The sequence below is a fragment of the Odontesthes bonariensis genome, chromosome 1 (assembly GCF_027942865.1).
Source record: "Odontesthes bonariensis isolate fOdoBon6 chromosome 1, fOdoBon6.hap1, whole genome shotgun sequence".
NCBI lineage: Eukaryota > Metazoa > Chordata > Actinopteri > Atheriniformes > Atherinopsidae > Odontesthes > Odontesthes bonariensis.
This window is the reverse complement of record NC_134506.1, coordinates 12,793,950-12,812,701: the sequence shown is the minus strand read 5'-3', so window position 1 is coordinate 12,812,701 and position 18,752 is coordinate 12,793,950. Positions and strand designations below refer to the sequence as shown.

The 18,752-nt window shown below is 41.3% G+C and overlaps 1 protein-coding gene across 3 annotated transcripts; it reads right to left on the bottom strand.

Annotated features, from left to right (window-relative positions):
- Positions 1-809: 809 nt before the first annotated feature.
- On the bottom strand, positions 810-18,361 carry tdp1 (tyrosyl-DNA phosphodiesterase 1). 3 transcript variants are annotated; one of them, XM_075472970.1, is made up of 16 exons: positions 18,105-18,361; positions 16,213-16,821; positions 13,138-13,181; positions 12,912-12,967; positions 12,597-12,693; positions 7,095-7,129; positions 5,563-5,655; positions 5,235-5,405; positions 5,066-5,144; positions 4,350-4,526; positions 4,082-4,130; positions 3,786-3,852; positions 3,413-3,520; positions 3,270-3,321; positions 2,907-3,012; positions 810-1,025 (listed from the first exon to the last, which is right to left on the bottom strand). In XM_075472970.1, the coding sequence occupies exons 2-16, from the start codon at positions 16,808-16,810 to the stop codon at positions 952-954; spliced, it is 1,806 nt and encodes a 601-aa protein (XP_075329085.1). In that variant the 5' UTR covers positions 16,811-16,821; positions 18,105-18,361; the 3' UTR covers positions 810-951. The 3 variants fall into 3 exon arrangements, with proteins under 3 accessions (XP_075329085.1, XP_075328919.1, XP_075328997.1); XM_075472804.1 differs by having other exon boundaries at positions 3,219-3,321; positions 18,105-18,300; XM_075472882.1 differs by lacking the exon at positions 18,105-18,361 and adding an exon at positions 18,011-18,077 and having other exon boundaries at positions 3,219-3,321.
- Positions 18,362-18,752: the final 391 nt, after the last annotated feature.

Genomic DNA, 18,752 nt, shown 5'->3' with positions numbered 1-18,752 from the left:
CTGTGTATTTTCAAAATGCAGCTTCGCTGGACTCAAAATCCAGGATCTCCTACCCTACCTTTAACTTGAATAATTACTGAGTCATTATTTAATGAGTGAGATCCCATTCTCAATGTGAACACTTTAGCGAACTGTTAACACACAGTTGCTGGGGTTAACATACTGTTACTCTTATTACAGAGTTCTAAAAATGTATTGCTCCCTTTTCGCCTGCAGAACAGGAGCCACACAGCATCCTGCACCCTGCTAAACAGTAGCCTTGTTCAATGCATTCTTTTTAAAGCATCCTCCCTGGGCTCCGGCAGCTAACAACAGGGTTGCAGAGCTGTTTCTTCCAGAATGCCACAGATGTGTCATTCCAATGTGACAGAGTTTGGCTTCGAGCTGCGTCATCAGTTACTGATTTACACAGACGAGGGCACAATCATCAGCCTGGAAGAAGTATAGCAAAAACTACTCTGTCCATTATGAGATCAAGTCTACCCATATCCCCCAAACATTTCCTTATGTTGTGTTCCCGCTTTTAAGATTTATTTAAAGCATGACAAAAGCTAAATTTAGGGCAATAATCAGGAGCAAAGACTTCCTGCTGAACCCAAACATTTTGGACCGTTGTCAAACTTCCAGGGCGGCCGTTTTAAAAAGAAGAGATTTACACTGAGCTGTAGCTTTAAATGAGTTTTGCAGGTAAACCTCACTTTAGCTGGTATCGTATGTTAAACTTATGAATAAATCAGTCCTTTGAAATCAAAATGATGATGATGATGCTGATAAATTTGCAAAAATATTTTAAAAAAACAACCGGACAATGAAAAGATTATTTGGTTTATTCGTAGAAAATGTGGGTTCCCAGTTGAGTATGAAACATGACTTACAACAAACAGCTACACACAGTTCTGACAGGTAACAAGCAGCAGACAGTGAGTGAGAGACAGGCATGTGTGTGCATGTTCAGGAGGGAACCCAAACGTTGCCGTGTGTGTCGGGCGCCTGGCTGTATGGAATATTCCAGATCCACGGCTGGTCTGAAAGCAGAGAGGGAAAAGAGGTGAGTCCACTTAAAGAAAAGCTCCAAATGAGTTCAAGTTTTCTCTGTAAACTGAATTCAAATATGTAAAGGTTTGTTTTCCACACATAAAAGGAAAAAGGATATTAGCCTTGTGGATTCAGAAAACTGTTGCCTAATTGCTAAGCCTTCCCGATGTTCTGCAGCCAAGAAATTCTTATGCGATTTTCCCAAGATCTAGACAAGTATACAGCTGCAACACAATTCATATCGAAACCCATGAGCAATTCATCCACAGCGCCCTCTACTTTGTCAGCACTTGCTAATTCACTGTCTCATTAATTATTCCAGCCTAGAGTCAAAAACAGTTTGAAGCCTAAATGTCATCAAGATCAAAATAAACACCTAGATATTTAAACCCTGCTTTGTATTAGCTCATGATTTAAAAAAAAAAACCTCCATGTTTTAATTCTATAAGAGATATTTATGGCATAAGTTAGAACATTTTGTGCTTTACAAAAGAGAAAAAGAACCCTGAACGGAGGGAGAATTTGCCACTGTGGATGGAAGACTGCTGGGACAGTAATAAAAGGCATGCGAAGGATAAATGCGCTGCCTGCTTAAAAAAAAGAAAGAAAAGCATGTACAAACGAATATTTTGTCGGATCACCTATGACTCTAAATAACTGCATTTGCAGTAAAGTGGCATCGACTTGATAGGCTTATACGATGTCACAACATTTATTTCCACCCAGAGCTGCATCCGTTTTTCACAAAGATGACGATGGGACAGTTGGCCCACTGAAGAAAGTCTTCTCCAGGGGATTCAGGTCCGAACTCAGTGTAATCTTGGAATGTGTGTGTGCCATCAGGGAAGAAAAACTCCAGTGGTTCAGTGTATTCAGTCAGTCAGCTGACCTAATTGTTTTCGGCACATGATGTTGCTGAACCCACACCTGGCCGACCGAAGATCATCACGCTGCCTGGCACACGGCAAGATGGGCGCAACACTTCATCTGCTCCAGTCACTCTGGAACAGGATGAATCTGGTCTTATCAGATGACATGACCTTTCTTTCCTATTGCTCCAGAGTACAATCTTTCTGCTCCCTAACAAGGTGAAGCTTTTTTTTCCTCAAACAGCCTCACTGATAAGTGATCTTCATGAGGCAACACAGCTGTTTAGTTCCAAGACATTGAGTTCTCTCTCCTTGTGCGTGTAAAAATGTTCCAAATTTCAATGTTAAAACATTCACGTGAGCTGTTAAAACTGCTCATTTACTTCCATTTATGTCACCAAACATTGAGGTGATCTTCGATCATGATCACTCGAGATGTTCTTCCGACCCCATTTCTTTCTCAAAGACGATTGTTCCCAAACTTCCTGGTTTTAATAATGCATTCTGGACTCGATTTGAATAGTTTCTGCAATCTTCTTCTGTGTTTTGTTGGCAGTGCTGACAGTGTATGGGAGACAACGTGGCTGCATTGAGGCAAACTATTTTTGTGTATTTCAAGACTTCCTTCAACTCCAAATTCCCAAGCTCCATATCGGAAAAGCTTTCAAAGAAAGGAAACAAATATATCCCAAAGTGAAATCTCTGTGTCTGGGTTTTTGTTTTTACTTGAAAACAGCTCGATCCGAGGCCGACGCAGCACACTTTTATATAATGCCAAGTATGTTTCATGCTCCTGTCCTCTTAGCGATGGAAACAGCACAAATTTAAGCGACCTATCTCTATATTGTTCGAGTCGATCACAGAGTGTAACAGACAGAAATACAGACCAAGTGGTGACCAAGCGGGGTTGTTCAGTCAGGGGGACACCTCTGAATAAAACATAAATAAAGAAGCGAAACAAAAATGTATACAGATTTAACCCGCAGAGAAAAAAAACGGTACCTTTTGGAGAGTAGCTTGTAGGGGGGAGGTCAAAGGGTACCAGGAAACCAGAGGTGGATGAGGAGACAGGAAATGGATTTTTATCTACAGGGAATGTCTTCATGTTCTGTAAGGAGACAGAGATGCTACGAATCACTGCACGCCGGCTCTGCACACCGACACACAACTCAATCATACAGCGAGGGAGCAACTTCTGTTTCCAGGCTTCTGCAGAATTTCATTATCTACACCACATTTTTGAAGAATAGAAAATGCGTGGAGGTGTGTACCGGATGAGCAAACATCACTTGATTAAAATCGCGTTGCGCTTACAAAGGCTGACGGCACGTAGAGGACTCCCAGCTCGTATGAGCGCACCATCACCTGAGTGTTGTTCTTCTCCAGCGCACCCCACGCTGCCTTGGACAGGTTTGCACTGAGACACACAAGCAAAAACGTTCATATGTGGATTTCTAACAAATGGAAAAAAGGACATTAATAAAAAGGAGCAAATATGAATATGTCACCTTGTGACAAGGAACCAGGCGAGCTGTGTGAAATCTGGCGAAGCCCTCATGTATGTCTTGATGTGCGGCATGGCGTGACACCTCCCTGTCGTGTTTGCTTTCCAGCGGCTAAAAACACACACACACACACACACACACACACACACACACACACACACACACACAGTATTCCACTGATCTGTTTAGTTTAGCGAAAGGAAAAAAGTGGATTAATGTCAAAGCTGGTTGTGAATGAGTCACAGATTTGTACAGATTTTGAGAGAAAATAAAAAGCAGCAGCCAGTCTAAACAAATGAGAAGGAAGGAAGGAAGGACTGCAGTGACAACAGCTTACAGGAAGGGACTGGTTTTTCATTAGTAGAAGTGAACTTACTGGAAGTAGGAGTGGAGCCAGAGCTGTTTCTGAGCCGTCTGGATGCTGTAAGGAAGAGAGCCGCCAGCTGGAGAGCAGCAAGAGTCATTAAACAATCAAGATCCATCAATTACACCCTGATGGTATCAAATAACGGCTGCAAATTTTATTTTTAAAAATGTATGCAAAATGTTAATAAATACAAAATGCAATCATTTGTCAGTTACATAAAAACCCATTTTCATTTTCTATTGGCATGCTCCAGGTTATATGACAAAAACTGTGTTAAATTCAGAAGAGAGGACATGAGTACTCACCTGGGTAGCCTTCTAAGCTCGTCCTCACATCTTCTACTGATGGATATACCTGCAATAGATGTTCCTCATTAGCTTCTTGCTCCAGAAATTCTCAGCTTCTTGATCTTAAAGTCCAACTATGTACATTTTGTGGATTACAGGATGATGTTTATGGCTCATGTTTTCACACAAGAGCTAAAGAAAAGTGTTTTTTCTTCCTTTAATAAGGTACACAGCTTTGCCTTTTTTGATAAACATACGGAACATTTCTACATTTGTAAATACGTGCCAGGTGCATGGGAGGGTCCGGGCGAAGGGAGGACTTCCCTAGTGTGGTAAGAGTGCGCTGAAATTCCGCCGCCAACCATTTGGTCTTATCCAGTCCCATGGAGCCGATGCTGGAGAACTGGCCAATCACGGGCCACTTTTCCTCACCAGGAATCGGATTTGTGTGCTCGTAAAGCAGCTAAAAAGAAAAACACACAGGAGGAAGGTAAACTACTGTTAGGTGAGAACGCCTACATGCTGTCAGTCTTAAACATGCCCAATCTTTGAAGTGAAATTAGATCACGCCCGAAGCTTTCAGACACCTGCTAGTCGATTTGGTTTTTGATGGTATTTATTAACGTCCCTCCTGGAGGTGCTCGAGGTCGTGTTGCAAAGACATATTTTAGCCGTTTTTGTCACTCAAACTGTGTTTTTTGCATGAATACAAACCACAGTGTCATCACAACTTCTCCAAATGATATTCAGGAAAGAGTTCAAAATAAAAACACAGTTTGAGATAACTCCAAATGAGTGTTAACGGTAATGCAACATTTTTCTCTTTGTGTTCAAGTAAACAGCTGTGGATCTTAAAAGTCAGGAGACAAACAGCAACCTCTCGCATTCAAGAAAGGAAAATTAAGTCAACATCATCTGTTCCGCAGCACCCTGCCACATTTCATTTGAACTGTTTTACCTGTCACAATTCAGAAAAAAAAAAAAAAAAAAGGAACTCTTTACCTTCCTCAGCCTCAGGTGGCCCCAGCGCTCCATGTCCGGGCCCACATACCTGCCCGGGGTTGAGCCCACCAAATACACCCTGATATCAGATCAAAACAAGAGGAAACTGTAATGCAAATGTTACCAATGTTAACCACAGCTGCGGTTCCATTTTGAAACACGTGTTTACCTCGTCTCTGACAGGTCGTGCTCTTTGATTCGTTGGATCCACTCTTCGAGTTCTGGCGCGCGGTACGACGCCAGGTACTCCAGCAGGTCCCTCTTAAAGAAGGTGGGCGACTCACCTGCACTCGCATTGCTTCCCTTTGGTAACCGTGGAAACAGGGGGCTCATCCACATCCTAGTTTGGGTAAAACAGACTAAGTGGCAGTTCTACAACAAAACCTAACACATAATGCTGAGTTAAGGCCTTTAGTCAGTATGATAACCTCTACCTACAGCCCTGCAGATTGCAGCCCCTCAACCCTTTCAGGAGTAAATAATCAGTGAAGACCCACCCTTGTGTCTTCTGGTACCAGTCCGCTCTGATAAGGTTGGAGGTGAGAATGATGACTCTGAAGCCTTCCTCGTACAACAGTAACATCATTTTCCTGTGCAAAGACACACAACCAAGAGCAATTCAAGTCACATGAAGGTTGTACTGAGTTAAACTGTGTTCAAAACAAAGGGCCTCATGCAACATTTTCGCATTTTTATTCTAAATTTCTTTTACTTTTTTCGTACAAAGGTCTCGTACGAACACGCCACATCAGGTTCAACAAACGCTCTTAACTTCGGAAAAAGTGTGTAAACGACCTGCGTAAATGATGAATGCCACCCGTGCGTATTTAAGTGCACGTGCACGAGGATAGTAAATTTGCATACTCCACGCCCAAAATCATACCAAATAAGGCTACGCTTGTCATGAGAATGGCATCAAGGCGCAAAAAGAGCAACTTTAGGGGCTCCGAGATTGAAGTTCTGCTTTCAGAGATCCAAAAAGGAAAATCTGTCATTTTTAGCAGTGTCAGCAGTGGAATTACGGGATCTGCTAAAGCGAAGAAATGGGAAGCAATGACGAGTGCTGTTAATTCCTTGTCACCCGTAGTTTGTAATGTCACCAAAATAAAGAGGAAAATGGCTTAAAAAAAACCCGTCTCGCCATGGCCAGGCGCTCGATGACTGCAACTAAAGCCGTGCAATCAGTCGTTGCCTCATCATGATGGCACTTTGATGGGGGTCTACCATGGGTTATAAACTGATGAGAGTTTTGATGACCAAGGGGAACTGGGACACCCCCGATCTGACTCCAATCTCCCTCTGAAAGGTTCCAGTGGCCAAAAATCCAAGGATGGTGAGGACCTGGATGTGTGGTGGAATTGGGTTTGATCGGCGTGTTTCTCTCTGGAGTTGTGCCTCTAGCAAGCTGCATATTTGCAGCAGCACAGTCTTGGCAATCTAAATCCCGATGTCAGCCATTCATCTGTCTCCGCAAGGATATCTATACGGTTTCGGAACACAAGCTCCCTTCCAAGAGCCTGACATGCTAAAGGCTTCCAAAAGTAGCAAGTCAGCCGCTGGTTACACTTCCTATTGACCTTGTTATATACAGTCAAATTAACCTTCAATTAGTGCATCATTTAAGTCAAACAGAATAATGTCTGCATCATTATGGGGTATAATGTATATATTTATTTATGTTTGCTTCAAAGTAATTAAATATACAATCCATGAGTCAAGCAAACTTGATTGGAATAACAGCGGACTATTTTACGAAACTCCTACGACAGGTCTGATCACTCGTAAATTCTGTTCGTACCTGAAAGAAAACGTAAAATACGAAAAGATTGGTGAATACGCAAATTCTCTTTAATCACTCGTACGCACGACTTAAAAACAAATCTGTTCGTACGAATGGTTGTTGCATGAAGCCCAATGTTACATCCTGCCATTACAATGGCAAAAAAAATGTTGAGCAGGTTAGGACTGAGTTTAAAGTAGCAATTGAGGTTAATAACAGGGAGTCAGTGACAAAGAAAGAGATGCTTACGTGTGGTGCGTTCCAAAAGCAATGTCCAGCTTTGCCTGTCAAAACCAAATTTTGCATTTAAAGTCGACATTTTATCAAAATAAATACATGTTTGTAAATGTAAATGTACTTTATTTATACAGCCCTTTACAGACAATCCTTTCGGTGTACCAAAGTGCTTTACAGCAGGTAATAAACAAAAAGAAGAATAAGTAAAAACAATAAAAGAACAGTGAAAGCAATAAAATACAACAAAATTGAAGTGTCATCATACTACTGGGTATTAAAAGCAATCCTAAATAAGTAAGTTTTTTTATTACAATTTAATATTGTAAACCCTAACCCATGTATGACTTGTTTTGTGCATGTATTTGGAGTTCTGAATTTTCTACCAATACAAAAACTCTGACATGACACAACTCTGTCACTTTGTTTGGAGCAACCAAGATCTGAAAATACCTAATTCAGAGGCCTGTTCACGTTGATGATGTTATGTCACAGACACAGCTCAGAGAGACTCAGAATTCTTAACCAGTAATTTGTTTAAGTGTTTTACATTAACTTGGTAAGCTACCTTTCAAGGGAACGTCTTCGAATGTAGAAGTCGGGGTTGATAAAACCTACTCTAGTTCCTGACTAGGAAATCAAATTTTTTGTTGGCGTTTTCAGTCTTTTTTTTTTTGGAAGTTGTAAATTCTGAGTTCTCCAGTGTCATCAAATGTAGCATCAACTGGAACGTCTAAGTGCAACACAGGAGGCCACCAATACATTAAAAAAAAAAAAAAACATTGGTAATAAATCAAAGCACATCCCATATGAGGACAATCTCACCACCTTCCACAACAGAAGATGCCTCTTCACAATCAAGGATGAAATCATGCAGGATCATGGACACATTGAACTCACACTGCATTCCTGCAATGCTTTTACAATGTGACATACAGTAAGTTCAACAAAACCTTCTCCTATCAACAGTATACTGCAGACCAAAGACTGGCAGCAGCCAGCTCCTCTGACATCAAGCACTCTTTGGCCCTCATTTATCAAGCCGTCGTAGAAAGCATCGTATATATGAGTGGAGAACTCGTCGTACGCAGAGGCTCAAGTGAGATTTACAGAACATGCGTACCACACCAATCCCATCGTAAAACCGAGCGGCTGTTGATAAATCCGGCGGCCGAAATCCATCGTAATGATCCTAACCACGCCTTCTACAAAAAGGGGTTGAGAGGCCGCACCTCTAGAATTTGCGACATGGAAAGACGAAAGGCGGCAAAGAAACGCTGTCAACGCTGTTGACAGCTGGGACGGCTGTCAACAGCGTTGGTGATGTAAATCGCAGACCGGACGAGTTATGTATTTTCCCCTACTGTGATGGTCAATAAAATGTGATAAACTCCAGATTAAATGAAATCTAAAATTGAACGATGTTTTACTTTTTCTCCAATAAGATCAGGAAGAAGTGGTCCGATATGAAATTGGCCAAAAAAAGAAGGTCGCAGCTCTCCGACGCAGCATGTCACAAACGGGGGGGGGGGGGGGGGGGGGGTGGGGCGGGGGTCCGATCCAGGTTTGGATTTGAGTGCCTTGGAGGAGAGGGTGGCTGGCGTGATCGGAGCTACGTCCTCATCGGGCGTGCCAGGGAAACTTGACACTGATGCGCCCATGCTAGAGCTCGAGAATGGTAAGAATGACTGCACACCCAAGACGTTTAAATAAAACAGTTGCTTTAATTTTCAACACAAATGAGGTTCCTAATCAAACTAATATTTTTCATTCACAGATGAATCCGAAGTGGCATCCGGGCAACCTGACCCGCGCGACGAATACGCGGCCCGTCAACATCCGAAGCCTCTGCCTCTGCCCCCCGGTCTGCAGCGTCACACCGGCCAGCCGTGTTAACCACAGGGGTCCTAGAAAGACAAAGAGAGATCGTGAAGTGGATGATGGCTTTAACACACACCATGCAATCTATCGACAGTACATTGAAAGACATAAATGAAACACTGAAGTCACAGAATGAATGCTGAAAGAAATCCTTGTTCTCCTTTCTTTTTTCCTTGAATAACAGAATGCTTACCAAAAGTCAGAATCGCTGAATACGTTCCTCTCTCCTCCTGAGCGCTCTTGGCTGTGCAGGCTGGTGGTAGGGATCTCTGGGTGCGGGGTCCTCTGGATGTACATCTGGAAATGGCACTCCATTTTTTTGGGCAATGTTATGGAGATCCCCGCATGCAATAATAATATTGCATACCTTTTCGGGAGTATAGGGTTCCCCCCGCAGCCGAGAGACAGATCCAGCTTTAGGAGCCCTATACACCTCTCCACAGTGGCACGCGTGCGCGTATGCGCAGTGTTAAAGCGCCTCTCCTCTTCGGTGTGAGGGTGCGCGGTTGAATAATGAGCCATCACGCTTCCAATTACGGAGTTGTACTTGTTTAATTTATTTAATTTGCGTTTATGTTTATATTTATGTTGAAGTCAAATAAAACATGGGCCTTCTTTAAAGTGATAAGTCTGTAATTTTAACCTATAGGGATTTGTTGCGACTCCTGAGCACGCACTAGTGACGCTGCTGTGTTGCAGTCACCGCAAGTCAAAATGGAAAAGTGCGTACACCGGCCTCAGACCTGTCGTGGCGATTTCATCTTTCCTGCGTTCACGATGGATTTGATAAATGCCAACCTTTGCGCAGAAAAGAACGTACGCACGACCTACGCACGTTTTTCGTCTTACGCAAGTTTGATAAATGAGGGCCTTTGTCTTCTGTTAATGCACACAGCACTTTTCGCTCTTTAAGACTTGCATTACTTCCTGTGAGATCTTTTGCAAAAAAAAGCGTTCATAGTTGATGACCTCACTGAGACAAACAAATTGGACTGTAAGTTACCCACTGATATCGGGCTTCATCATACAGATAACAAGAGACCGCTAACTGTAATTTTGTATGCTGCACACAGGGGGCGGTGCAGTTGCTGTTTTACTCATCAAAGTTTTGAATATTCAGGTCTTCTTTTTAGGTCTTTTCATGAAGAAATTGGTAAACTTTTGTCTAAAATTACAACTGATTTTGACAGCAGATTTTGTCAAAGCAACAATTCTGATACTACTTGTTTAGAAACTTTTGATTTCAAACAGCACGAGACTACACTCATCAAGTTACATGTGTATCTTTTCTAAAGGTCTTGATGTAACAGTTACAAATGTTCTAGACGTTGCAATTTCTGATTACTACTTAGTTTTTGAAGCAATATGCTCATCTGTTCAATCAAACACCAATAGGTTTATTAACACACGTTACATTAAAGCAAGTAATGCTGATATTGTCATGAATACGAAATACCAGTCTTTCAGCCTTTCTTGTCTACCAGGTGATGCCATGATAGACAATTTCTGCAATGTCCAAATCATTGATTGTAGTATTGCTGCTGTCAAAAGTGTTAATATATGTAGTCCACCAACAGTGAGAAAGTAAGAATGGCAAAGAGAATCTACTGGAGAACTTAGAAAAAGTAAATTACACGTTGATTTTGGGATCCATAAAAATGGACTTTTCCTCTAACAATAATGAGATCAAATCAGTAATCAATAACCAGAGCAATTCTATTCTCCTCACTGGATAAATGAATGATTCCTCCTAAATCAACAACCTTGAATTTCTCTTTACAACATTTTGTTTTTGAGAGAAATTCAATGTTGTGATGGATTTGCTATTATCTTCAAATAAACAGCCTCTTTGTACTTGATTTGGCCTCACCGTCAGTTAGGCTAACTGCCATGAGTTCAATGTCTACATTCTCAGAGGTTAATTCCAGACATGTTGAGAATTAAACTCAGCAGCTGAGGTTCTGCACTTCTTCTCTTGATCCCACCAAATTCTTCAAATGCATTCCATTGTTAAAAAAAATGTGTAGAAAATATTGTAAACGGCTCTTGGCATACAGGCATTTTCCAAGCTTCTCTCAAGTGTGTTGTAGTAACCCCTCCTCTAAATAGAAACCATCATTTTCTCAGTAAAATTCTTGCCAAAATTGTTCGTAAACTGAAAATGAAAGTTGGTTTAAAAGGCCAACTTGGCCAAACTGGTTTTCATCGTACTCAAGAGACAGGACTTTTCAAGTCTCAATAGGAAGTTTTAAATCAATGGAAAAAAATAAATGTCATTAGAAAGTATTTTAACTCAAGCTGACTTTTTGGAGAAATTGGTCCACGCGTTCTTATTGAACCGAGTAGACTTCAACACAACAAATAACTCAACTACTAAAGTCCCTTCACAAGGCTGCATTCTAAAATTGACTGTGACTATGTTGTTTGATTTTCTCGTCTCTACATTTATGAACATGTAGTGAAACATGGAGTTCTTTACAAAAAGAACTGCTATCGCTTTATAAGCAACAGCTCTTAATGTTACCCTTACTTAAAAGGCTAGGAAAATGGATGACAGTGATGCCCAGGGTTCACAGAGCAGATATGTGACAGAAGAACTCCAATAGGATTTTGTCTGGTCGAGCACCCACAGCCTGTCTATTATGTTACTTCAGAGTTCATCTGCGGTGCCGTGTTTCTCCAACCTGGGCCAGTTCAACACATGACTCACCAAGATTGTGCCCATAAAAAAGGACCAGTACCAACTGTTCATGATAGAACAGCACACGAGGAAAATGTGAGTATTTGAGAATAAAACTGGCGGACAAGTATTTTTCTATTGGTTTGGTGGGTGGTAGTGTGAGCTCAGTTTGCTGAGTATGCTGAAGTGAGCGCCCAGTTTTGGTACCATATTCTCAGTTTTACGGTAATTTTATGATAACACACTTCAGGGGTTATTGAGTGTAATATACGTCCAAATACACATGGTATGGTGGCACAAAACTATTAGCCTGGGTGCCCACCGAACTTAGCCCCGCCCATAAAAGTTTTGGTCGGGAAGTTCGGTCTGGCTCTGCTCAGTTGGGAAATCATTATGCCCGACCAAGAATCGGTCGACCCAATCAAATTGCCAGGGCGGGCTTTATACGATGATGGACAGATGATCAACAGGGACATTATCGACTACGTCACTAAAGAGCTGAACATGGCTGCCGCTGAAGAGCTAGGGTGTGTAGATTCTGCCATCGAGTCTGTTCTACAGGATCTCCACATTGCATTCATTTTGAAAGACGAACAGAGGAACGCGATAAAGGCTTTTATCGATAGAAAATATGTTTTTGCCGTCCTTCCTACAACAAGTGTGTGTTGCTTAATCTACGTCACATACTACGTTGCTCTGATTGGTTGCAATTGAGCAAAGAGGCACTTTTTCTCCTGGTTCGGTTGAAACACGCCCCATACTCAAAACTCTATTGAGCGGTATCAGACTCACATTCTGACTAGAATCGTGAGTATGACGTAGTCAGGCTACAAAACTATGCCACTGATCTCAAAAGAGGCAGATGTCATGGAAAAGGGGTGCAATGGCTCACGTGCATAACATCAACTATATGATAAACAACTGTATCCTGTGATAATGAGATAATGAGTATGTACCTGACAGAAGCGAACATGTGGAAAGGGCTGGGCCTGTTGCACCAGCCGTGCCTTGGCCTCCCTCTTATCTCCATGGACAATCAGAACCGGACGATCCCTAAAAGCACAAACCGGGCTTTAAACTGGACACACATTAGCACATTTTCATTTTGTTTCATGCCGGTCAAATTTTTTTTTCTCATTTTGAGATCGTGTTTCATCAGAGTGCTGGAATTAGCAGAATGTGGACCTTATCTAATGTGTTCTAATAAAAAAAAAAAAAAAAAAAAATGGTTAGTGATAATGAGATGGTAACGAAGAAGATGCAAGACTTACCTAAACTCTGATGGGTACTGCTTCACCATCCAAGCAATATCAAAGCAGTAGTTAAACTATGAAGAAGGAGAGAAGACCAATATCAATAGCTAAAATTTTCCAAACTTCTAGAGGGATGTAGCAGGATTCTGCGACCAAGCTTTTATCTCTTGGTACTGAACAATGCTTGATGAAAAGAGAGAACTATATATATCCTGAATTGTCTGGAACATATTTCATTACTCACCTGAGCAGACTCTTTCAAGGTCCCAAATAATGGGGAGAGAATGTCTGCATGAAAGACACAAGATTTTATGAGACAAAAGAGCAACTGACGGGTGACAAGAGGCGGGCACCATCTCCCCAGTGAGAGCAGCAGTCAAAAAGAAGGGGAACGGTGACTATTACAAATAGTTTTCCTTTATAGTCACACCTACTCAGCCCCAGAATTCACACTAGGAGCCAGTTATCAAAGTAGCTACACACCCTGTTGAATGCTGGGAATTTATTTCCTCATTCCAGACTTTCCTTAACAAACGAATATTTGTAAATGGCTGCAGCAGGAGGCTCATGTTAGCATTAATAAATAAACTCCCCCAACCTATTTAAATGTTCACTTTCCTCAAACCACAGGTAGAGGAGGAGGAGTGGCAGCCATCTTCAAATCAGGGTTACTAATCAGTCCTCAACCCAAAATTAGTTTTAGCTCTTTTGAATCTCTGACTCAGTTTTAATATTCATGTAGATGTTGTAAATGCCAGCCTAAATATTAACTTTAATTCTGTATTAGCTTCTATTGGATTTTCTCAAAGTGTTCACAGACCTACTCACTGTCTTAATCATACCCTTGATCTTGTGCTGACTATTGAACTATATGACAATTGAACAATTAACAGTATTTATTCATTTTTCTTATCTGACCGGTTTTTGATAACCTTTGAGTTCACATTATTTGACAATACAGCTTCTGAGAAAAAATTTACATATAGAAGGTGTCTATCCGAGAATACCGTCACCAGATTTAAAGGATTAATTCTATTATTCCATTTTCTTCACTGCCATGTGCAAATATTACAGCTACATAAACCTTACTCCAGGAAAACGAGACTCTCTTGTTGACAGCACTATCATTTCGATGCGTATAACATTGGACAATGTTGTCCCTCTGAAAAGAAAGGTAATCATTAAAAAGAGGCTGGCTCCTTGGTATAATTTGCAGCTTTAAAGTAGACTGCAAGTAAGCTGGAGAGACAATGGCATTCCTCTAATGTAGAAGAGACTCAATTAGTTTGGAAAGATAGTCAAGAAAGCCCTTTGTAAAGCTAGAACTGCTTATTATTCATCATTGATAGAAGAGAATAAGAATAATCCCAGGTTTTTTTCAGCGCTGTAGCCAGGCTGACGAGGAGTCCAAGCTCTGCTGAGCCAGGTATTCCTTTAACTCTCAGCAGTGATGATTTCATGTGCTTCTCTAACAATAAAATCGTTTCTATTAGAGAGAAGATTCATATAATCCTTTCCACTATCGTCACTGAGGTATCACCAAGTACAGCAGCTTTAGAAGTATCTTTAGAACCTGATTTGTGTTGAGACTGTTTTTGTCCAGTCGAACTCTCTGAGCTAACAACAGCAATAGTATTTTAGACCCAATCCCAACCAGACTGTTCAATGAGGTTTTCCCCTTAATCGACACTTCCATATTTGATTTGATCAATCTGTCTTTGTTGACAGGATATGTACCTCAGCCTTTTAAGGTTGCTGTAATTAAACCTTTACTTAAAAAACCTCTTGAATCAGAAGTGTTAGCTAATTATAGACCTATATCCATTCTCCCTTTTTTGTCTAAAGTTCATTGAAAAAATTTGTTGCTTCTCAACTTTGTGATCATTTACACAGAAACAATCTGTTTGAAGAGTTTCAGTCAGGAATCAAAGCTCATCATAGCACAGAAACAGCACTGGTAAAAGTTACCAATGATCTTCTCTTAGCCTCTGATAGCGGACTTGTGTCTGTGCTTGTCCTGTTGGATCTCAGTGCTGCATTTGATACGATCGATCACAGCATTCTATTACAGAGAATTGAACATGTTATTGGGATTAAAGGAACTGAATTATGCTGGTTTAAGTCATATTTATCTGATAGATTTCAGTTTGTTCTTGTAAATGAAGAATCTTCCTCACACACCAGAGTAAATCATGGAGTTCCTCAGGGTTCTGTGTTTGGACCAATTATTGTCACTTTATACATGCTTCCATTAGGTAACATTATTAGACAGCATGGCATAAATTTCCATTGCTATGCTGATGATAGTCAGCTGTACTTATCTATGAAACCAGATGAACCCAATCAATTGGGCAGACTACAAGCATGTCTTAAAGATATAAAGACCTGGCTGATGCAGAACTTTCTGCTTCTAAATTCAGAAAAAACTGAAGTCATTGCCTTTGGACCTGAGCGCTTCAGTTAAAAACTATCTTAACTACATAGTTTCTCGAGATGGCATTTCCTTGGCTTCTAGTAGTACTGTGAGGAATTTTGGGAGTTACTTTTTACTAGAATTTATCCTTTGGCATACATATAAAACAGGTTTCTAGGACTGCCTTCTTTTACCTTTATAATATTGCCATGAGAACTAACAGGAGAGATCATATTTCTCCAGTTTTAGCTGCTCTTCATTGGCTCCCTGTTAAATTCAGAATACAATTTAAGATTTTTCTCCTGACAAATAAAGCTTTCAATGACCAGGCTCCATCATATCTTAAAGATCTCATTGTTAGATATTTTCCAAACAGAGCACTTCGCTCCCAAACTGCAGGTTTACTTGTGGGTCCCAAAGTTTCTAAAAGTAGAATGAGCGGCAGAGCCTTCAGTTATCAGACCCCTCTCAGTGGAACCAGCTGCCGGTATATGTCAGAGAAGCAGACACCCTATCTTTCCTTTTTGACAAAGCTTATAGTTAGAGGCGGATGGCCATCCTACCCGAGTCTGGTTCTGCCAGAGGTTTCTCCTGTTAAAAGGGAGTCGTTTCTCTCCACAGTCGCCTCATTCACGTTCAGGACAGGAGATTGGACCGAAAAGAAGTTTCGGTCCAATCTATTGGTTTCCTTGGCTTGGAAATTTCTTTTCAATTGTCTCTGTACGTATGAATTGGACTAATGTTTAACTGAATTAATTGGATTTGATTGGATTATGATTACAATGACTAACTGGCTTGAATTGGACAGCGTCATTGAAGTGCCTCAAGATGGCATTTGTTGTGATTTGATGCTATATAAATAAACTGAATTGAATCGAATTGAATTGAATTGAACATCACTTTCACCTCTGATGTGCAGGGCTCCACGGTTGTACTTCCTGTCCAGGCCTGTGACTTTGTTGAGGTAGAACCTGTAGGTGTCATTAAGACTAGGAGTACAGGACTCAAAGAAGTCCTCTGGCTCGTCTATATAGTAGAGTCGGCCGTGGGGACTCGGAGGACGCTCACTCTCCACCTTCGTTTTTTTTGTCTTGGGGCTCAGAGGCACCCGTTTTGGCAAGTTACTGTTACTGTTCCCCTTTACATCTCCATCATCCTCGTCGCTGTCTGAGAGTGCCCAGCCTGTGCTACCTGATGACTCTTTCTTCCGCTTTCCAGCCAATGAAGGGCTAGTTTCCAACTTGACTGGGTTTGACTGGTTCGTTGCAGCTGACTGTCTTGCCTCAGAGCCAATGACGAGCGAAGACACAGGGGGTCTGGCTGGTTCTGATTTCACCACCACAGGGACAGTCACCGGTACCGGAGAGACAGACCTACGGGGACTGTGGTGGGATTTACAAGGCTGACGGGATTCGGGTGTCAGGGTCCCAGAAGGAGGAAGAGCCTCATCTTCGTCATCACTGCTGGAGATGGTCCACTTGCCGTGTTGACTGTCCTGAGACATGCCTAAAGCGACTGAAAGCAGCAGGATTAGCGGGTGAAGCCACAAGTCGGTTACATATCTGTCTAAAAAGATGAACTTCAATCACTGCTTTACACTGATGAAACTTTACTTGAAACTTGTAGAAAAAGGAAGACTTTGAGACGACAGTATTTTAGCAGCAAGGCCGAGCTTAACTCATGGCAGTGGCAACTTGCAATTGGCACTTCCGGTGGCAACTTGAGCTGCCATAGCTTTGCAGAGGCAGTTGTAAAAGCCTGTTAGACGCTGCCACAGACCTGCCACGACTACCGCTGCTGTTTGTGGAAGTTGCTGCTGTTTCTGCAAATGGTTGTCATTATAGTTATTAGCCATAGCCCATTACTCAATCATTACTTTCAGATGATTATGTAGTTATTGATTAGTCTGTAATGAAAAAGTCTTGGACCTATAATGCAAAAGTCACTGCATTTACTTGAGATGGAAACTATCTCTTATATATATATACATCTGTATACTGTACCATCCGGCAGGACGTGCAGAAAGGATGATGACGAGCTATTTCACAAAGAGTCAATTTATTATAGAGCATAAATGGTTACTGTTGGCCGTAACCATGCCAAATACAACAATACACTAAAATGTTAACTTGCCTGACCCTCTGCTCTCTCACAAGTCCACACACTCACTGGCCTCCGTCCCTCACACTCAACCCCGCCCCGCTAACTTTCTCATCCAATCACATACCTGTCATAACCAAACACACACACACACACACACACACACACACAGCATCACAGACCGTCAATGTGGCAGCGTGTAACAGGCATTTACAGCTACTCTGGCACCGGCCTCTGCAAAGTTATGACAGCTCAGGTTGCCACCGGAAGTGCCATTGTTAGTTGCCATTGCCACGATTTGAGCTTGCCTGCCGTCTCTCTATTTATCGGCTCGAAGTTAGTGTTTGTAACTAAGAGCCAAATGAAGGCCGATTTCATTCTAAATTATATGAAGAAGACTTTCATCTGAGAACCAAAGTGGAGCGACAGACAAACTTTAATTGGTCGTCTCTTTATAATATACATAAGCTCGTCCCAAAGTCGAAATGGAAAATGTGCAAATACAAAATTCAGACAGACTTTCAAAACAACACAATAAGACCGAAAACATAGGAATGAGTTCGTTGCATAAAGATAAACTTACGATAAAATGTTTTATTCATACCAATCTATTAGAAAGAAAAGGAGAAAGCAACATAACGTCGTTGTTTTCTGGAGAGCGGAAGTAACGTGCAAGCAGAGCGTCGTGTTTGCTTTACCAGGTCAGATAAGTGAGCAGCGGCGCAGGTTCACTCCTGTGTGAATGCAGAGACTCCACAAAACTCCGCTATCAAAGTTCCTGCAGCACACACAATAAACACGAACGTTTTGCAGGAGGAGACGCACAGCTGAAACGACTCCGGCGAGAAACACCCGTCTAGTCCCTAAAGTTCCGGTTCCGTGTCGTACCACATACCTGCATATTGTTCTTTTGTTTCTAAAATGTATTTTAATATCTATTCATGGATCTTATTTACTGACTTGCTTACCTACAACAGTGGTGGAATATAACAAAATGCATGTACTCATGTAATGTATTTGATTACAAACAGTTATGTAAAAATGAAAGTACACATTACTTCAGGTCTAAGGTTTTACATATCAGGACAAAGTAAAAATTAAAAAAAGACAAAAAAAAATATTTTAAAAAGATTATTATAATTTGGTCCTTACCAGATCTTAACAAATAAAACCTCAGATGAACAACATCACATGACATATCACACCGAGTCATATCAATAACTAAGCCAAAATACAGACACAGAGTAAGGCCTCCTTTTGTGGAGTTTGAATGTTCTCCCCTTAAATGCGTGGGTTCTCTCAGGGTACTCTAGGATCATTCCTGATACTTCATCCCACACCACAAA